General features: G+C 43.4%; 5 protein-coding genes across 7 annotated transcripts in view; 2 read left to right on the forward strand and 3 right to left on the reverse strand.

Moving 5' to 3' along the window:
* Window positions 1–630: 630 nt before the first annotated feature.
* Window positions 631–2,812, reverse strand: eef1b2 (eukaryotic translation elongation factor 1 beta 2). The gene is made up of 7 exons (XM_079296630.1): window positions 2,655–2,812; window positions 1,929–2,051; window positions 1,714–1,843; window positions 1,552–1,618; window positions 1,245–1,370; window positions 916–983; window positions 631–832 (listed from the first exon to the last, which is right to left on the reverse strand). The coding sequence occupies exons 1-7, from the start codon at window positions 2,732–2,734 to the stop codon at window positions 746–748; spliced, it is 681 nt and encodes a 226-aa protein (XP_079152756.1). The 5' UTR covers window positions 2,735–2,812; the 3' UTR covers window positions 631–745.
* arl11 (ADP-ribosylation factor-like 11) lies at window positions 2,771–8,167 on the forward strand. 2 transcript variants are annotated; one of them, XM_079296631.1, is made up of 6 exons: window positions 2,771–2,897; window positions 6,034–6,282; window positions 6,396–6,461; window positions 6,579–6,694; window positions 6,774–6,951; window positions 7,397–8,167. In XM_079296631.1, the coding sequence occupies exons 2-6, from the start codon at window positions 6,250–6,252 to the stop codon at window positions 7,523–7,525; spliced, it is 522 nt and encodes a 173-aa protein (XP_079152757.1). In that variant the 5' UTR covers window positions 2,771–2,897; window positions 6,034–6,249; the 3' UTR covers window positions 7,526–8,167. The 2 variants fall into 2 exon arrangements, with proteins under 2 accessions (XP_079152757.1, XP_079152758.1); XM_079296632.1 differs by having other exon boundaries at window positions 2,795–2,901.
* Window positions 8,168–8,477: 310 nt separating this feature from the next.
* The window catches only part of vps16 (VPS16 core subunit of CORVET and HOPS complexes), a 20,642-nt gene continuing 14,768 nt past the window's right edge, over window positions 8,478–14,351 (forward strand). Inside the window, exon 1 of the mRNA XM_079296628.1 lies at window positions 8,478–8,552. The gene's annotated coding sequence lies outside the window, so the exon portion shown is untranslated. The remainder of the gene's footprint in view (window positions 8,553–14,351) is intronic.
* ebpl (EBP like) lies at window positions 9,123–9,915 on the reverse strand (the record flags this gene model as incomplete). The annotated part of the gene is given in 4 exon segments (XM_079296633.1): window positions 9,123–9,233; window positions 9,237–9,265; window positions 9,420–9,489; window positions 9,627–9,915. Coding segments are annotated over 4 exon segments (405 nt in total). The 5' UTR covers window positions 9,822–9,915.
* LOC306797038 (caveolae-associated protein 2-like) overlaps window positions 10,227–14,351 on the reverse strand; it is a 6,649-nt gene continuing 2,524 nt past the window's right edge. Inside the window, exons 2-6 of one of the 2 annotated variants that reach the window (XM_079296208.1) lie at window positions 14,321–14,351; window positions 14,146–14,247; window positions 12,718–12,984; window positions 12,492–12,644; window positions 10,227–12,147 (exon numbers count right to left, since the gene is read on the reverse strand). The exon at window positions 14,321–14,351 is cut by the window's right edge and continues 110 nt beyond it. In XM_079296208.1, the coding sequence (XP_079152334.1) occupies window positions 11,842–12,147; window positions 12,492–12,644; window positions 12,718–12,984; window positions 14,146–14,247; window positions 14,321–14,351 (859 nt within the window). In that variant the 3' untranslated portion in view covers window positions 10,227–11,841. Of the gene's footprint in view, window positions 12,193–12,491; window positions 12,645–12,717; window positions 12,985–14,145; window positions 14,248–14,320 lie in introns of both variants that reach the window. The other variant, XM_079296207.1, reaches the window with a different exon arrangement.

The following is a 14,351-nucleotide window of genomic DNA, read 5'->3' on the forward strand; positions in this document are numbered from 1 at the left end:
AAAATATAAAATATCTCAGCTGAGTGAAGTCTATTTAAATAGATTTATACAGAAGACATGTTATTTATTATAAATGTATATACATGTTGCGAATAAAATAAACTATGATTTATGTTAGAATAATCAGGACGTCGACCAATCAGAGCGCAGCTGTAGCTCCGCTCTGATTGGCTGACCGCGTGGAGCTAGCTAGCTGCAGGGCTAACAGCGTTAGCAGTTCGCTGTGTTACACTGAAGCTCATTGGTCGGTTGGAGTCAATGACGCAGATATCGATAGTCGATCAGCTGGTCTACCTGAAGCAGTTTGTTTACTTTCGCAGAGATTGAAGTGTTCTTCCGTCACGCGCTGCTCTGCCGCGCCGTTTAGTTTCTGCTCCGGTTCTTCTTCTGCTGCTACATTACAGGCAGAATCTGGACCGTGCTGCTGCCGACAGGCCGGAGGGAGAATTACACCGCATTGACTGAAGCTCAGAACTTTATAATTACTAAAGTAATATTTTATACTTTAATGAGATTCTTAAAAATACGACCAATACATACTGTTCTGTACACTTAATACTGTCATATCTAGTGTGTTAATACTTTATACTTTTATAAAATCATGCAAATCTTTGTACAGCTTAACACAACTCAGTCAGGTATTTTCTTTAATTCGACATCACAAATATCAGCTGCTGTGGCCCCTCCCACTTAATAAAACAGTTCGTTTTGTGTCAAAGTGCTTTTTATTATTAATGTTTTGTTTTCAGATCTTGTTGAAAGCAGCGACGTCCATCGACTGAACGAAGTCCTCAAAGGCCGAGATGTGTTCCTCCAGGATGTCTGTGCCCACCTGAGACACATGTAAACATGCACACAGGTAAACAAAAGGTAATAACTGGGAGACAAACTGATCCGCAAGTGAACCCGTCTCACCTTGTCGTCTTCCACCACACATCCGATCTGCAGCTTCTTGATGCCGTAACCCACTGGGACCAGTTTGGCTAAAGGACAACAAATATTTATATTGATTATTATGAATCAGTGGGGCTGTAATCAATTAAATATATAGATTATGTATCAGTGTTTGTTTCTCTGCAGAGGTTTCAGATCATGTTGTGACATCACACGTTCAGTTGAAAGATGGTGAGTTTGATCATCATCAAGTCTGCAGAGACTCAGTTTATGATCAATAACTGATCCACTAGAAGATTTAAGAAACTTAACACTAGTTCTACATGTAGTACTGTGTGTAGTATTCTTACACTGTCCCCAGATCAGCCCGTCCATCTGAATACTACGAACACATTCCTCCAGCTTCGACATGTCCGTCTCATCGTCCCACGGCTTCACGTCCAATAGGATCGAAGACTTGGCGATGAGGGCGGGCTCTAAAGAGGAATAGGTCAGTTACCATGGAAACCAGTCTGAACATGTGATCACAGAAGTCAGGAGACTCTCAGGTAAACAAAAAGGTGTCCATCAGGTAGTCAGCCGAAAGATGGTGATTGTGATCATCATGAAGAGTCGTGGGAGCAATACTGCGATTGGTTGAGACGGGCTGTCACTCACTCTTTGACTTCTTAGCAGCGTATTGAGCCAGACGTTCCTCCTTCAGCCGGGCTGCGTCTGCGTCCTCCTGCAGGACCAAACACAGGGAACGTTTAACCCAAGAGATATCATATATTTTAGATCAACTGAACGAGGTCATCGATGATATCACGGTGAGGTCACCTCTTCGTCGGAGCCGAACAGGTCGATGTCATCATCGTCGTCCTCCTTGGCTGCGGGGGCGGAGCCAGAGGTGGTGTCGGCCACACCTGGGGGGCCGTACTGACCCAGAGGCTTCTTCACACCTGGGAGACTGACAGGAGGCGGAGTCACTGATGATGTCTCACACACACACCTGTGTGTACACACACACCTGTCGATGACATCACCACCCTCACCTGCTCTTCTGGTTCTGGTACGACTTGATGTGGTTGAACCAGCGGAGGGCGTGGCTTAGGTCAGCAGTGGGCGTAGCAGATATCGCATCGAAGACGGCCACGTCGGCTTGAGAGGGGACATACCTGAGGACAGGGAGACAGGTAGGGTCACAGAGAGCGTTACAGAGAGAGACGGGTAGAGCGTCACAGAGAGAGACAGACGGGTAGAGCGTCACAGAGACGAGTTAGACGACACTGCCACTTTAAGAAAGATGGGCGTCAACAGGAAGCATGTCTAGTTTTTTTTCCAACTCACGTTTTAGCTCAAAATCACTCCGTTAGCACGTGTTTAGTCTGATAATCACGAATACAGATAAATACGTTTAAATATGGATCAGTGAGACATTAAGAGTCTCTTCTTGCTTTAACTTATTAAACTTCATGTGACACGTAGCATTAGTGAGCTAGTTAGCACCATGTGGCTCAATGCTAACAAAGCGGCAAACACATAATGACAAACTAAAACTGATCTTTAACTCTTAACAGTTAACTCATGCAGACGACCCGCGGCTTTAAAAGCGTAATGTCGGTTTAATTTAACACATTTCAGTGATTTAAAGGCCGCTAACGGACTGTCAGCTAATGACGCCAACTGTTAACATTGAGCCAAGATGGCGGCCGACCAGCAGCTGCCAGCTTCTCTCTGCAGAACTAGATCCCTCTTAGTCTCTACTGGTCTCTACTGACCCCTCGATGTAGCTCCGGTCCGATAAGAACCCGTTCAGAACTTTGAGTCCAGACGCAGATTTCAAGTCACCGAAGCCCATGATGACGATGACAAAGGAGGAAGGAAGGAGACGTCGGAGGAGCAAGAGAAGGAGGGAGGAGACGGGAAGGAGCAGACTTTATAACCGGAGATAGACTCCTCCTCACCGGACACAGCTCCTCCTCCTCACCGCTGAGTCTGGAGGAGGAGTAGGAAGAAATGGGGTGGGTAAGAAGATGGGTTATGACTATTGTTATTATTATAATTATTATTATTATAATATGTATCACTATATGTATTGTTATGTTTATATTTATTATTAATAGTTATTGTTGTTATTTCTTTATTTTACAATGTGTAAACAGTGACCACAAGGCTTGGAGCCTATATACATACATGTGTGTGTGTGTGTGTATATATATATATATATATATATACACACACACACGTGTGTATATATATATATATATATATATATATATATATATATATATATACATACATGTGTATATGTATGCACGTCTATATATGTATATATATATATATATATATACATACACATGTGTATATATATATATATATATATACATACATACATACATACATACATACATACATGTATGTATATATATATACATGTATGTATGTATGTATATATACATACATGTATGTATGTATGTATATATGTATGTATGTATATATATATACATACATGTATGTATATATATATATACATACATGTATGTATATATACATACATACATGTATGTATATATATATACATACATACATATATACATACATAAATACATGTATATCTATCTATCTATCTATCTATATCTATATATATATATATATATATATATATATATATATATATATATATATATATATATATATATATATATATATATATATATATATATATATATGTATATAGATGTATATATAACTGCTGCAACCCCCATCATCTGCATCCCCTGTGGATTATTACCCCCCTCCCCCCCCCCCCTTCCCACAGCACTCGACTCCCCTCCACACCTCTCATACTCAGCACTCTACGACCAGCAACCCACCCCCACTCCAACACAGCACCCCACCCCCCAGCGCGTCCCTCAACCAAGTGAGGAAGGAACTGAGGAGGATCAAGGCGAGGAAGGCCACGGGTCCAGACGGCATCAGCTCAAAGCTCCTCAAATCCTGCGCAGACCAGCTGTGCGGGATAGCGGAGCACGTATTCAACTTGAGCTTGAGGCTGGGGAAAGTACCACAGCTATGGAAGAGATCCTGCGTGGTACCGGTACCAAAGAACCCGCGGCCCAAGGACCTCAACAGCTACAGGCCGGTGGCGTTGACATCCCACCTGATGAAGACCCTGGAGAGGCTGGTCCTTGCCCATCTCCGCCCTCTGGTGAGTTCATCCCTGGACCCACTTCAGTTTGCCTACCAGTCCGGCATCGGGGTGGATGACGCCGTCATCTTCCTGCTGCAGAGATGCCTCTCTCACCTGGAAAAGGCTGGAAGCTCTGTGAGAGTCGTGTTCTACGACTTCTCCAGTGCCTTCAACACCATCCAGCCTGTGCTTCTGAGGGACAAGCTGGAGCAGACCGGGGTGGACCACCACCTCACCGCATGGATCCTGGACTACCTCACCAACCGTCCACAGTATTTGCGGATACGAGAGTGTGAGTCAGATCGGGTGTCCCGCAGCACAGGGGCCCCACAGGGAACCGTTCTGGATCCATTCCTCTTCTCCATTTACACCTCGGACTTCATAACTCTGCCAACTGCCACCTGCAAAAGTTCTGACGACTCTGCAATCGTCGGCCTCATCTCCGCCGATGACGACAGAGAATACAGGGAACTAAACCAGGACTTTTTAGGATGGTGCCAGCGGAACCGCCTCCACATCAACTCCAGCAAGACCGAGGAGCTGGTGGTGGACTTCTGCCGGGGCAAACGCCCTCCTCCGACACCGGTGAGCATCCAGGGACTGGACATTGAGGTCGTGAAGTCGTATAAGTACCTGGGTGTTCACTTGAACAATAAACTGGACTGGACTGACCAGTCCAGTCCAGTCCAGTCCCGACCAGTTCGGGTCTTTATAACAAAGGACAGAGCAGACTCTTTCTGCTGAGGAGACTGAGGTCTTTTGGGTGCAGGGAGCACTCCTGGAGACCTTCTTCGACTGCGTGGTGGCATCAGCCATCTTCTATGGAGTGGTCTTCTGGAGCAGCAGCATCGCGGCAGCTGACAGGAGGAGACTGGACAAACTGGTGAGGAAGGCCAGCAGCGTGCTGGGGTGTCCACTGGATACTGTGGAGGTGGTGGGAGACAGGAGGATGATGGCGATGAGGATGATCTCTCACGCCTCCCACCCCATGCAGGACACTGTGGCAGCTCTGCACAGCTCCTTCAGTCACCGGCTGATTCACCCCGGTGTCTGAGGGAGAGGTACCGCGAGTCCTTCCTCCCCGCTGCTGTCAGGCTGCACAACAAACTGCTCTCGGTGGACCACGAACACTTGAACACTTTGAACACTTTAACACTTTAATTCACTCACTTGGTGCAATATCCAATCCGTGCAATCCCGTGCAATATCCAATATCCAATACGTTTAAGTATTATATTAGTCTTATATTTTTATTCCATCTGTATATTCTGTATATACTGGTATGTTTAATATTCTTCTTTACTGTCTTATTTTATTACTGTTTTACTGTTTACTGTTTAGTTTAGTTATATTACTTGATTTTTGTCTTTTATTTTATTTACTTGTGAGCAATGCTGCTGTAATCCTGTAATTTCCCCACTGAGGGACTAATAAAGGATTATCTTATCTTATCTTATGAAGCATGTATATTGTGACGGCCCTGCCTCTAACAGCAGTGGTGGCTGATTGACTGATGCAGAGCACCTGGTCCTTGAGCATGAAGCTGCTCCAGTGTTGCTCTGGGGGGGGGTTGTCTCTGGTATACACGGAGTGATCTCTGCCGGTTATGTTTGGTTTTGCTGACAACACACACACACGCATCCACGTTGACATTACTGATGTTACTGACTGACACACTTCATAAAGTTAACTATTTCTTTATTTAGTTAAAATAAGTACTGAACGTAATCATCATCTGTTGTGTCTTTGCCGTATTTGTCATAGCCTAGGAGCCGGGTTATGACAATATATATGCTTTTACTTAATATAGTTCTTCTTCTCTGTTTCTGTTTCACTGTAAATGTAAATGAGATGTAAATCATCTCAGAACTCAAACATCATTATTTAAAGTATATTCATCAAACATAATGTCTGTTTGTTTAACTCAAATAAATTAACCTGTAGGTTCTTCTTCTTCTTGTGTTTAGATGTGACTCAACCTGCCTCTGATACAAAAATGCAGTCAGACCTGTCACTCTGTCACATGACCTGCTGTCATTGGACGCGGCTCTCCTATTGGCCGAAGGCTTCACTGAACCTGAACACACCTGAAAGATGTTAGACAGGTGAGTTTAGTCAGACTCAGAGCAGAAGGTCGACGTTACTCTGATTTTATTCCACCAGAAGAAGAAGACAGAAGAGCGATGGGTCAGACTCACAGCCCCACCTCTCCTCAGGTAAGTCACACTTTAGATCACCTGAACTTTAAACTTAAACTTACCTGACCCACCTGACACCTGTCTGGACAGGGATGTGAACCAGAACTTTAAATATATGTTTGTGTGTCCAGGTGGTCCTGATGGGTTTGGACTCGGCAGGAAAGTCGACTCTATTGGCCAGACTGCTGACAGGACAGGTGAGTCTCAACAGGTTAATCTCAATGTGTCTCACATGTGAAAGTTAACTTGTGAATATCAGTGTCGAGGTGCATATATTGTCATGTCCAGGTGTGAATGTGATCGTTATCTTTCAGGTGATGGAAACGTCTCCGACCATCGGATTCAACGTAGGAACTCTGGACCTCGACAAGAAGACGTCTCTGACTGTTTGGGACGTCGGAGGACAGAAGAGCATGAGAGCCAACTGGAGGTAAACAAGAAGTAAACAAACACAAAGTAAACAAACACGAATAAAACAAACAAACAGACTCCTCTTTCTCTTCTTCGAGGTACTACCTCGATGACTGTAAGGCTCTGGTCTTCGTGGTGGACAGCAGTAATCCAGCTCGACTTCCGGAGGCCCAGAAGGTCCTCAAGAAGGTTCTGAATGAGGAGAACCTTCAAGGAGTTCCTTTGATGGTTCTGGCCAACAAGAAGGACCTGGCAGACTCCATGACCATCAGGGAGGTACGACAAAATAACCAGTGCATTCAGAACCAGTTAATTCAGAACAAACCAGTTCAACCTCTTCCTCCCCCTCCCTCTCTTTTTCTCAGAACAAAGAAAATAAACAGAGGTTTATAGTTAGGGCTGGTTCAGGTTTATAGTTAGGGCTGGTTCAGGTTTATAGTTAGGGCTGGTTCAGGTTTATAGTTAGGACTGGTTCAGGTTTATAGTTAGGGCTGGTTCAGGTTTATAGTTAGGGCTGGTTCAGGTTTATAGTTAGGGCTGGTTCAGGTTTATAGTTAGGGCTGGTTCGGGTTTATAGTTAGGGCTGGTTCGGGTTTATAGTTAGGGCTGGTTCGGGTTTATAGTTAGGGCTGGTTCGGGTTTATAGTTAGGGCTGGTTCAGGTTGAACTTGGAACAAACCAGTTCAATTTAATCGTTTTAATTTCCTCCTCTCCTCATCAGATCTCCAACCAGCTGGATCTTCCCAGTCATGAGGATCGTTTGTGGGAGATACAGGCATGCAGCGCTCTGAAGGGACTCGGCCTCCAGCAGGCTTTCATGTCCGTCAGCAAACTCATCAAGAAGACATGAGGCGGGGGCGTTTAAAATTCACAATATTTATTATTTATGTTGATTAAAAGTTTGTAGATGAAATCATAAAAATATGAAGATGATTGATTTTGTCTTTGTTTGATAAACAAACATTCAGGTTTAAAACCTCTTAAACCCTAGCCCTATTTTTAGGCCTCTGATCGAAAATTGCATACCCGTACTCAAGAGAGTCCAGAATTCTAACTACAAGGTCTATTTTAATAATTTTGATGGTGTAATACAGGTAACACTTGTGAGATGTGTTCAATTGTGTAAATATTTTGTATATGTTACTGGTTAAGAACTGATACACTTATGGCACAGCTCAAAGTGAAAAAGTTCCAGGTTCGCCTGGAAAAAAAGCACTTGTATTGAACTTTTTTTTTTTTTTAATAATGCCTGCCTTGGCCTAAAATTATGCCACAGACATAGAACAACACGTTTTACATGTCCCCACAACATATTCTACTTCGATTGAGTGAAGCAGGCCAGCATAAATGGTCCGATTCAAGCTAAATTTTGACTTTCAGAACCAGCAGTTGCATTGCTGTATTATAATTTTATATACTATATAACTAAATATTAACTATATATTCACTTTTCTTATCACTAAGAGTGTTCAATAATCCTAATTAAGCAGTTTGACACCATTTGGAATACTTTTGAGCAGTTATGAATGTCATATCTGTCAATCATAAAAATATATGAATCATAATTTGTGTCTGTGTGACTGTAGAATGGGCTGTGGTTGCTCAATTCAGACAAGAAACACGTTTTCCGATGTGGGATAGTCCAACGGGAGCCAAGCGCAGGTGTTTGACAATCTCAATCTGACTAAAAATCGGAAAATGCTGGGCGAACCCCCCTCCCCACATGGATTGGTCCAGCTCACAGTTTCATCTGCCATTTCCTCATTCAGTGAGCCAGCGCATTGATACCACTCACAGACAGACATCACAACATGGGGCACACCTGTGCCAAAATCCTCTGGAATAGATCTGTTTTTCGTCCATAAAATCATCAAAACGTAAGTTTTCTTCCCCTATATTTTTTGTCGTGACCTGTGGCTGTTGTCATATATACCCATAACTTTTGAACGGTTTGAAAGAGAGTCATTTCGAAAACTCTACGCGAAGCGGACTGGTTCAGGTTTGCAGTTAGGACTGGTTCAGGTTTATAGTTGGGGCTGGTTCAGGTTTGTGGTTAGGACTGGTTCAGGTTTGTAGTTAGGACTGGTTCAGGTTTGTAGTTGGGGCTGGTTCAGGTTTATAGTTAGGGCTGGTTCAGGTTTGTAGTTAGGGCTGGTTCAGGTTCATAGTTAGGGCTGGTTCAGGTTTATAGTTAGGGCTGGTTCAGGTTTGTAGTTAGGACTGGTTCAGGTTTGTAGTTGGGGCTGGTTCAGGTTTGTAGTTGGGGCTGGTTCAGGTTTATAGTTAGGGCTGGTTCAGGTTTGTAGTTAGGGCTGGTTCAGGTTTGTAGTTAGGACTGGTTCAGGTTTATAGTTGGGGCTGGTTCAGGTTTATAGTTAGGGCTGGTTCAGGTTTGTAGTTAGGACTGGTTCAATGTGAGAGTCCAGTCTGTAGTACATGTTGGAGTATTACCTGTAGTATTTGTCCCTCAGTACTGCATGTATAAGTAGTAAACCGAGTAGAGAGTCGAGTACGACGGTCAGAATTTCTATGGAGACGATCGTCGGATCAGAAGTCGGTCAACGACGATCAGCTTTACTGTACTCCTTCCCTACAGAGAGACAGACGGGTGCGGAGAGAGACAGGTATGGGACAGGGGGAAGGAGTGAGAGAGACAAAGGATTGTGTTAAAAGTACAATAGTTCCTTCTTTAAAGCAATTATAGATGGTACTGTAGAAGTATTTTAATTAGAAGTTAAACTCACAAAGTTCAGTCAGCGGACCTTCAGACGTCTCCACCGTCCCAACAAGAGACATGTAGACAAACTGACCTTCCTGTGGACAAACAGACGATAAACAACAAACAATTCACAACATATAAACAATAAGGCCAATAACAAGCTAAAAATAATCAACAATGAAATTGATAAGAAGCCATGAACAAACTGTAAACTGGTTCTGATTGGTCGTACCAGTGTCAGATGGACAATGACATCATAGAAGAGCCACAGCAGGACCCACCTGTCCTCTGCAGAGCTCCGCCCACCATACCTGTGTGTTAGCAGGATGCCGTCTAAGACCTGGACGCCGGCTAAGACCTGGACGCCGCATGTTAACAGAGACAAGACAGAGACCAAAGAGAGGCCAGGGGGCAGTACTGAGTCCATCAGATGTCAGATCTCCACTCTGTAGTAGTACTCTGTGGTAGTGCTCTATGGTAGTACTCTGCTCAGACAGACACACTGTAAAGGATCAGGCCAAACTGTGTGAATGTGGAGACGTTACAGGGCCCCACCCACACATGTCTTTATTGGCTGTGTTGGTTCTCAGCCCCGCCCCTGAACCATCCCATTGGCTGCTGAGGACACCCCACTATCTGACACTGCCCCCTCCCACAGAGGCAGTAGAGTCTCAGTGGAGACCAGACTCCATTCAGAACAGATCTTTAGCTGTAGAACCATTTTACAGGTTCATTCGATCCATTTAGAGGACAGAAATAAATAATAATGATGTGTTTGTATTTATACATGTATAGATACATATAAAACAAAATGAGAGCCAGGAAACAGAAATGTGGTTACACAGATAGATTTTAGTAATTATAAAGTTCAGGTCAAACTTTAAGAGGAAGTCAAACAGGAAAAGTTCTTTGGCATCAAAAAGTTTCTATATTATGTAAAAAAAAAAAAATCAAACAAAGAAAAAACATCAGTCTGCTTTTTAACACTGTATATATATTAAAAGTATTTAACTCAGTATATACATACATATGTATCTATACATATGTATATATATATATATATATATATATATATATATATAAATACTGAGTATTTAACCTTCCTCTTACATACTAAATACTAAATCGATTGTGTCACAGAACAAACTGTTTGATCAGTTCTGCTGATCAGTGTTTCTGTCACTGTTTCAGTTATTAATACTTTTGTGTAGTTAATAAGCGGATCAATTATCAACAGGCTGGTTATTATTCAGTGTAGATATCAACACACATACTCAGGAGAACGTTGGGGAACGTGAGAGGAACCTTAAGAAAAAGCTAGGGGGAACCTTGAAGGAACCTCAGTGGAAATGTGAGGGAACCTCAGAAGGAAACCCAAGTAGAATGTTAGAGGAACCTCGTAGGAACCCGGGGGAGAACTTTGTGAAACATGAGAGAAACTTTGTACGGACCTAGGGAACATTAGAGGAACCCGGGGGAAAACTTTGTGAAACATTAGAGAAACTTTGGATGAACCTAGAGGCATCTTTGGGGAATCATTAAAACCTTATAGGAACCCCGGGGGAGAACATTGTGAAACATTGGAGAAACTTTGGGGCGAACTTAAGGAGATCTTAGGGAAACATTGGAGAAACCTTGGTGGAACCCGGGGGAAAACTTTGTGAAACAACAGAGAAACTTTGGACAAACTTAGGGGAACATTATAGGAACCTTGGAGGAATAAAACACAAAAACCTTTATGGGTGGAATCTGGTGGAATCTTGGTCACGCATTGGAGAACGATAGAGGTACTTTCGTGAAAACAGCCATCTTTTGGGGAATGTTATGCCGACCTTTTGAGGAACCTTGAGAAAATGGGAAACGGTAGTAGAATCTTAGAGGAACCTCAAAGCAAGTATAATGTTCCAATGAATGCAACATCAGAGGAACATCTGTTTGGCACCATGTTTTCAGTGATTGAGTTATATGGTTCCTTAATGTATGTATGCTAGTTTGATTGATTAGCTGATTGTTAGTTTGGTTATTTTTATATGAGTGATAACAAGAATAAGAATAAAAAATAAAATAAACTTTGACCAGAAGAGAATGTGTAACTCCAAATTTAGTGATGTTTTTATTTTTTAGGTTTTCAGATCAGTTGAAGAATAAACTGTGAAAATTCTCAGACTTCATTCAAAACCTAAATTTAAAAATCAGAAAACTTTAAATGTTGGAGTTACATAGTTCTATCCATTAATAACACTGTAAAGGCACAGGTCAACATTTAGTGAACTCTTCTTCTCTCTGAGGAAGCTAACTTGCTGTTTATGCTAAGCTAGCTGTCTTCATGCTGAGGTGGAAACAATCTGAACATCATTGATGGTTGTGAGGTCATAATGAATGATTGATCTGACTCCCAGAGAGGAACTTCACTAAATGTTGAACCGTTCCTTTAACAATCTGAGTGTTCAGGGTTCCTCCTCTTTCTCCTCTTGAGGCAGCGTGGAGGACAGAGCGTAGTCTTCACTGACTCCCTCTGAGACCACCGACAGATCCTCCACACCTCCCTTCTCCTCCTCCTCTTTCTCATGCTCCTCCTCCTTCTCCTGTTCCTCTTCTTTCTCCTCCTCCTTCTCCTGTTCCTCCTCCTGCTCTTTCAACTCCTGCTCGTCCGGATCCAGCTGGGCGTGGACCTCGGTGAAGGAGACTTCCTGGTCAGTGTCGCCCAGTGGAGAGAGGTCGACGTCGGCCTCGACGACCACAGAGTCGTCCACCTGAAGAGAGGAATCGGGGGGCTGAGAGTCGGAGCTGCTCCGAGGCTGAAGACACAGAGAATCAAAGGTCACAGGAAGTCGAACCACATGGGAACCCTATGGATCTTTAGTGGACTAGCTGTGAGGACTAGAGAGAACCTTAAGGGGACCTGGTGTCAAACCTTGAGGATTGATCCAGGATACTTTGGGCAAAATTAGGGTGCCTTTGGAAAATGTTCAGAGCAACCATAGAGGAACTTTGTGGGAACCATAGAGGAACATTAGATGAACCTTAGGGCCCATCAGTCTGAACAGGACTTAATAGAACCTGCTGGTTCTTGGAGTAACAGAAGAACACAGACTACCTTCCTGATGCTGAAGGTCAGAGGTGAAACCTTCAGACTGGAGGTTCTCTTCTTGATCTTCTCTCGTTGTTCCTGAGAAACAATCTTTGTTCCGATCTTGGTCATCTTCTTCTCGATGTTCTGCCTGGAGAACGCCTTCTTCAGACTGTCGACCTGCAGAGAGAAGAACTATAACACCTGTCTGTCTGCCTGTATGCCTCTCTGTGTGCCTGTCTGTGTTTCTTACCTTCTTCAAACTGGAATGTTTCAGTTTCTCCGCTCTGGACTTCTCCATGTTCTCCAGATCGTGAGGCCACATCTCTTCGTCCTCTAGCTCCGCCTCCAGCCCAACGTCCTCATCAGACGATAGGTCGATGGTGTGAAGCCCGCCCTCCTGGGAACGGTTGCCGTCGGTGACGCCTGCCATCGATTCATCGCCTTCTTCCAAAATCTCATCACGAGGGAACGGAGGAGGATCCTTCACGAAGACACTGGAGGGGATCTCGTTCTCCTCCTGAAGAAGAGAAGAGGAAATATTTGAGGAACCTGGAGAATGTTACTGGGCCTTTTGTGGAACCTTAGCATGAGGCTAAAGGAGCTTCAGTAGGACCTTTACAGAAACCTCAGGGGAACCTGAGAGAAACTGTGGGGGAACCGTAGCAAATGGTAAGGTGAACTTTAGGGGAACCTGAGAGAAACTTTGGGGGAACCGTAAGAAATGGTAAGGTGAACTTTAGGGAAACCTGAGAGAAACTGTGGGGGAACCGTAGGAAATGGTAAGGTGAACTTTAGGGGAATCTGGGGGTTTGAGAAATGCCCAGGGAACATAAGGCGTTCCTGAAAAAACCTATTCAAAAGTGTGAGCCAATAGTGGAACCTCGACAGGTTTGTCCACATACATTTGTCCGTTTAGCAGTTTCCAGTTTGTGTAAAAAGACTTTTAAGACAGAACAACAACACAAACAGGAGGATGAAGAGCTGAAAGAGTTAAACGCTGACAGAGAACCACACCCACTGAGCTACACATGCAGTGAGGAATGCTGGGTATCTTAGGGAGGACAGGAATGTTAAGTGTTGGTGAAATAAGACAGACACACGATACACATGAAACACACTAATGCTGCAGTAATGATCTGCAGCAGGTTAGAACACATGACCACCATGTACAGTACACATTGTAAACAGAGTACAGTACTTAGTTGCCTTTACTCACCAATAATAACATGTTATTACCTATAATAAACTGTAGTTGTGGTTGTCAGCAGACTGACTTTAATATAACTCACTTTGTTGTAACCGTGACAACCAGATCACATGATGACAGCTCAGACCTCAAGTTCACTTCCTGCAGCAGCCAACGACCAAATAAGGCCACATATTGAAAATGAACAACAGACAAAGAGAGAGCTGGAGAACCATATTGTCTATGGATAAAAAAGGTATCTGGAGAACTTTACTATCACTGGAGAACCATACTATATGTGGAGAACGTATTTGTGGAGAACAACTGTCTGAGGAGAACTAATGTCTGTGAAGAAAAAAGGTCTGTGGAGAACTTTACTATCGACGAGGGAACAATGCTATCAGTGGAGAACCATACTGTCTAGAAAGAATTCTACAGATGTAGAAATAACTGGAGAACTTAAACCTTTAACTGACCCTTCATTACACTCACCTGGAAGATGAGAACTTTGAAGTTGTTCCTGCTGATCAGGTGATGATGGTTCGCCTCCAACTTCCTCACCTGGTGACCCTGACGCTCCATCTTATCACGAACCTTCAGGAGCAGGTGAAGGTATATTTAGATACAGGTGTGAAGATACATTGAGAAACAGGTGTGATATATTTACCTCCTTCATGGTGACGGACAGTTTGCGGCTC

This window comes from Melanostigma gelatinosum (assembly GCF_949748355.1).
Source record: "Melanostigma gelatinosum genome assembly, chromosome: 24".
Classification (NCBI taxonomy): Eukaryota; Metazoa; Chordata; class Actinopteri; order Perciformes; family Zoarcidae; genus Melanostigma; species Melanostigma gelatinosum.